The sequence below is a fragment of the Tiliqua scincoides genome, chromosome 2, assembly GCF_035046505.1.
Source record: "Tiliqua scincoides isolate rTilSci1 chromosome 2, rTilSci1.hap2, whole genome shotgun sequence".
Lineage (NCBI taxonomy): Eukaryota > Metazoa > Chordata > Lepidosauria > Squamata > Scincidae > Tiliqua > Tiliqua scincoides.
In genome coordinates, this window is record NC_089822.1 from 221,125,340 (window position 1) to 221,131,339 (window position 6,000).

At 48.7% G+C, this 6,000-nt stretch overlaps 1 protein-coding gene across 1 annotated transcript in view; it reads left to right on the forward strand.

Moving 5' to 3' along the window:
- Positions 1-5,683, forward strand: part of CELSR3 (cadherin EGF LAG seven-pass G-type receptor 3) — a 96,191-nt gene extending 90,508 nt beyond the window's left edge. Inside the window, exons 34-37 of the mRNA XM_066612974.1 lie at positions 2,794-2,994; positions 3,604-4,394; positions 4,434-4,726; positions 5,656-5,683. Coding sequence (XP_066469071.1) covers positions 2,794-2,994; positions 3,604-4,394; positions 4,434-4,726; positions 5,656-5,683 — 1,313 coding nt within the window. The remainder of the gene's footprint in view (positions 1-2,793; positions 2,995-3,603; positions 4,395-4,433; positions 4,727-5,655) is intronic.
- Positions 5,684-6,000: the final 317 nt, after the last annotated feature.

The window sequence follows — 6,000 nt, forward strand, 5'->3', positions numbered from 1 at the left end:
CTCGCCGAAAACTCTCAAGAGAGGGAGCCATTCTCAAGTCAAGGGGAAGGGAGTGCCATAATGTTGGTGCCACTACTGAGAAGGCCCTATTTCTTGCCGCCGCCCCACAGACCTCCTTGGGTGGCGGCACTTGTAAAAACGCCTTCTCTGATGACCTAAGAGGGCGAGCCGGATTGTACGGGAGTAGGCGGTCTCTAAGATACCCTGGCCCAGAGCAGTATAGGGCTTTAAAGGTCAAAACCAGCACCTTGAATTGGGCCCGGAAATGAATGGGCAGCCAGTGTAGCCCCCGGAGAAGCGGACTGACAGAGTCAAACCGCCTAGCTCCAGTGACCACACGGGCTGCTGCATTCTGCACTAATTGCAGTTTCCGAACCGTCTTCAGGGGCAACCCCACATAGAGCGTGTTACAGTAATCTAACCTCGATGTCACCGTGGCATGGATCACCGTGGCCTGGTCTGCACGATCCAAGTATGGCCGCAGCTGGCGCACCAGCCGAAGCTGAGCGAAGGCCCCCCTAGCCACCTGGGAATCCAGGAGCAGCTGCGAGTCCAGGAGGACCCCCAAGCTGCGGACCTGCTCCTTCAGAGGGAGTGCAACCCCATTCAGAGCAAGCCGATAATCCAGCACCCACATTGAGGATTTCCGAACCAGGAGAGCCTCTGTCTTATCCGGATTTAATTTCAGCTTGTTAGCCCCCATCCAGATCCTCACTGATTCCAGACAGCGCTCCAGGCCCTCAACTGCCACCCTGGAGTCTGGAGGAAAGGAGAGATAGAGCTGGGTGTCATCAGCATATTGATGACACCTCACTCCAAACCCCCGGATGACCTCTCCCAGCGGTTTCATGTAGATGTTAAATAGCATGGGAGACAGAATTGAACCCTGCGGCACCCTGCACCTCAAAGGCCAGGGTGTCGAGCAGGCATCCCCCAGCACCACCATCTGGGACCGACCCTCCAAGTAGGAGCGGAACCACCGCAAAACAGTGCCTCCAACTCCCAACTCGGCCAATCGGCCCAGAAGGATACCATGGTCGATGGTATTGAAAGCTGCTGAGTGGTCCAGCAGGACCAACAGGGACGCACTCCCCCTGTCCAGTCCCTGGCGTAGGTCATCCACCAAGGCGACCAAGGCAGTTTCCATCCCGAAGCCCGGCCTGAAACCAGATTGAAAAGGATCCAGATAATCCGCTTCATCCAAGACCCTCTGGAGTTGGGCTGCCACCACCCGCTCAGTTACCTTGCCCAGAAACGGGAAACAAAGCGTGAAATGAACATCTTAAGGCTAAGACCAGGGGTGCACTCATGGGGGGAGGGCAGAGGGGAGGGGAGGGGAGCTTGGGGATTTCTCCTATAGCTGGAGCTGTGATGTTGTCAACAGGCACACTTTGAAAGACAAAGCATCAGACTCAGCAATAGGCAAACTGAGAAATGTATTGAGAGGGCATCTGTTAATACCTATGTTGTGCTCTTAGAAGCCGTAGGGCTCCCTGAGATCCCTTCAGGGGCTCCACAAGCGCCCCATAAGTGACCACTATCTGCTCCCTGCCCAATTTGCTAGTCCATCCCTCCTTTCCTCTCCTGGCTCTCCTTCATTCTCTTTCTGTTCCAGCTCTTTGCCAGTATTCGGCAATGAGTTCAGTGCTGCACTATCCCATGCATGAGCTCACTGAGATTCTTACATGTGCCAGAGGGGCTCCCTCTTATACTCCTAAAAGGAGTATAAAGGGCTCAGGAAACCAAAATGTTTGAAAACCACTGGTCTAGGCCATCGCCTGTCCCAAGGGTTACCAGAAAGACAATGTGTAGGTCACGTTCTATTAAGGCTACAGTCCTACACAAATTTATTTGGGAATAAATCCAACTGAATATAATGGGACATTTCTGAGCAAACATGCATGGGCTATCACTTTATATACCTTTTATATTTAGGTGTGACATGTTTGGATATCATTTTCAGTTTTTATACATTTGTTTTAAACGATTGCAACCCATGCCAAAAGTCTGGGATGAAATGAGCTATTTAAATGAACTATACAGGTTTCAAAGTGGAAATAACTGTCAGGGGAAGAAAACGTTGTAACAAAGAAACTTAAAGTTAATTTTGTGGTGGTGGTATAGTCTTGGGCTGCAATCCTATATGCACTTTCCTGGGAGCAAGCTCCACAGAAAGCAGTGGAACCTACTTCTGAGTAGATGCACTTGGGATTCTGGTGTTAATGGGACATGGCTATTTGGGGAGGAGTCATGCACTTCAGAATTTGTCACTACACCGTTGAATAAGAAGGCTTGCAAAAATAGTTTGCAAAGCTAAGAAGAGAGATTTTGAAAATACCTTGCTGAGCATCCAGTTTCCCTGGCTGCTTTTGAGATCAGTCAGCCTCTCTGTTATCACAAAGAAGAAAAATTATTATGCAGGCACGTGTAATTAATTAATTAATTACTCTTAAGCTTTTGTTAATGCAGATTATCTTTTTCTGCTCATGCAGGAGCAGCAAAAGCTCTGTAAGTATCTCTGAGAGATCAACCGATGGCTGTAATATTTCTGTCAGTGCCAGCAATGTTCATTTTACATTGTCTGGCAGAGCATAGTGTGCACTGTGGTAGCAATCAGTGAAACTCAGCAGTGGATACAGTACCAGTAGTTTTATGACCATCTATTAAGAATGATGAACTTCTGATTTAAAAAAGTCCCTATACTGTGGTTTGAAGTCTTGACAAAACTTACACTCTTTGCTGAGATGCACCTTATTGACCTTATAAGCGGCATTCTGCAATGTCCTTTTCCAGATGTTGATGGCAATGATCTGATGTCCTATTGGCCAGCGCTGGGTGAATGTGAAGTACATCCCTGCTCCCTTCAGAAATGGGGCTCAGAGCGGAAACTTGGATTCGATGTTAGTAAAGACGCAGCCAACAATAACCAACCAGACCTGGCCTTGACCAGTGGGGATGAGAACTCCCTCACCCAGACCCAGCGACAGAGGAAGGGTAAGGAGACTCAGAGTAGTGTTATGGTGGTGGCTAGTGTGTTGGACTGGAACAGGAAACTGGACTAGGCAGGTCCTTGTCCTCATCCAGCAGGGCTCTTCTTCTGTTCTTATGTTGCCCAGGCTGCCAGTGTTGTCTAAATTTTCAGGTTATGAAAACCAATTCTCTTATTTTTCCAAAGGAAATTGCCTTACTCTGAAACACACAATGGGTCATCTAGTCTAATCAAGTAGGTGCAATAATAGAGATTGCTTCTGAACATGTGCAGTGTATGTTCCCTTTCCTGGGGAGAATCCACAACTCACCCCAACTCCTCTGAGATAGGTGGAATATGGTCAAAGAGCGTGGTCACTGGGCCATCTGGAGCTCAGACATATCTTCTTTTAGAAACGCAATCACTGCTCCTTTGTCAAAATGAGATGCACGGCCATCAAGGAGGTGACACGTCAGTGGACAGCAGGTTTTGTGTGGTTATCCCTAGTCACTTGGCAGCTGAAGATTTCCCCCAATGCTGCATCCTCTTGTATGTGTGACAAATTATTAAATGCAAGTAATCTAACTGATGAGTGGCCTGTTGTTCTCACTACTACCTTTATCTCTATTGTGTAGGCATCCTGAAGAATCGCCTCCAGTATCCTCCAACTCTGCAAGGCTTGTCATCTGTGGGCAGGATGACCAATGAGCTTTCCTGGTATAAAACTTCCACCTTGGGTCACCGGGCTGTTCCTGCTGCTTCTTATGGTAGGATCTATTCTGGAGCAGGAAGCCTGTCTCAGCCCGCCAGCCGCTACTCTTCTCGGGAGCAACTTGACATGCTAATGAGAAGGCAGATGTCCAGAGAACAGTTAAGCCGAAATAACTCTGGTGACTGTCTGGAAGTTGTCGCCAGCAGGCATGGGTCTCGGGAGCATTTGGACACCCTTCTGAACAGGCCTGGTTCTCGGGAGCCTCTGGACACGATCCTCAGTCAGCATGGATCTAGAGAGCATCTTGCAAGCATACCCAGCAGGCATGGGTCTAGAGAAAATTTAGGTGAAGTAGCTACTGGATATGATCCAAGAGGACATGGGAACACTCTGCCTAGAAGGCAAGGATCTAGAGACCATCTAGACACTTTACCCTGTAGATTTGGGTCACGAGAACAGGTAGACTGTGGTGGGGCAGTAAGAGAGTTCTCCAGAGAATGGCTAAACACTATGCCTATTCGACAGGCTTCTAGAGATTGCATGGACACTCTGCCCAGTCGAGACACTTCTCGAGAACAGTTGGATCTGCTTTCTAGAAGGCAGCCATCAAGGGACCAACTAGCATCCGCTAGACAAACATCAAGAGAGCAGCTGGACTTTTTATCCAGAAGATCTAATTCCAGAGAACATCTGGACACAGTGCCTAGCAGGCAGGTTTCTCGGGAAAATCTAGAGCCTCTTTCTAGACAGCAGCCTTCTAGAGAAAATCTCGAACTCCTCTCCCAAAGGCTTCCTTCTAGAGAAAATCTAGAGGCAATCCCCAGCCGTCACCCCTCCACAGAGCAATTAGATATCCTTTCTTCCATCCTGGCTTCCTTTAACTCCTCTGTCTTGTCCTCTGTGCAATCATCCAGTACTCCCTCAGGCCCACAGACCACACCCACGCCTTCTGTGGCACAGACTTCCTCTACGCCCTCCATGCTGTGCCCTTCACCACCTCGCTCTGCTACGTCACACAGTATTTCTGAGCTGTCGCCAGACTCTGAGTAAGTGGCTCCCCTCCTGCCAGAGCATTTTATCTCCTCCTCTGAATTGTGCTGTGACCTGTCATGTGAGAAGGATGTGTCTTAGTAATGTTAATTTCTTTGGTGAAGAGAAACAAGCTGAACTAGAATGCAGGGTGACTCTGGAGGGAGGGGATTCGAAAAGGAATGGAGTTAGTTTTAGAGAGGTCCTGGTTTTTTTCTCACAGATCATGTTTCTGAACTGGGTATCCTCGCACCATTATCACTTACACAGAAATGTAGATTTTGTTATTGCTCCTTTACCTGTCATGGGTTGTGTCACGGTCAAGAGAGGGGCTGCTAGCAACTGCCTGCAGACCCAGGGCAGTAATGCCTAGTGGCTAGCATGCTCTCTCCCTTCCCATTCCCCTCTCTTCCCTGTTTTAAACACAGCTTACTAGGGAAAAGCTTTGGCAGATTGAGGGCCCAATCCTATCCAATTTTTCAGTGCCAGTGTAGCTGTGCAGGGCATGCACTGCATCCTGTGGTAGGGAGGCAGTCACAGAGGCCTCCTTAAAGTATGGGCGCACTTGTTCCTTTACCTTGGGGATACATTGTGGCTACACCTACCGGTGCTGGAAAATTGGATAGGATTGGGCTCTCAATCTGCTGCCACCAGCCCAGGAGAATAGTCTAGCCAAGAGGGGCTTCCTGGGCAGAACTCCCCCCCCCCCGAACAATACTGAACCATACGGGTCACTATTAAAATCATTCTCACAGTAGCGCCTGCAGAATGAGATTTGACAATCCACTGAGTTCTCCAGAACTAGGCAGACTCAAGATTAAATGTAAAAGATTTATTATTGAAAGCCTAATCAAAGAAAAAGAAGGCAAAATCAGTGAACTTGAAAAAAAAAGTATTGAATTTGGCAGGAAAGGTGTTAATTTTGTCTTTCTTTCCTTCCGAGAAGAGTAACAAGAAGCGAAGGTCATTCTTGAAGGGTGCAGCTGCAAAGGAAGAAGCAGGAATAACTGCCGGGCCAGACTTTTCCAGCTGAGGTTTGGGATCCCTCAGGTGCCTACGAGGAAAGAATTGAGCCTGACTGGAGGCCCGAATCCACCGTGCCCTCCCCCAGCACTCAGTGGTGGAGAACTCGCAGGGTGGGAGTCAGGCAAGATGCACAGCCCTGGCTGTCTCGGGTCCCTCTGTGCTATACTGGTCAAAGGGACAGCCCAACCAAGGAAGGTAGTCATTGCACCAAGAGCAGGACCCACTGATTACATATCAACTGCAATCTTCCTTTCAGAAATGTTTC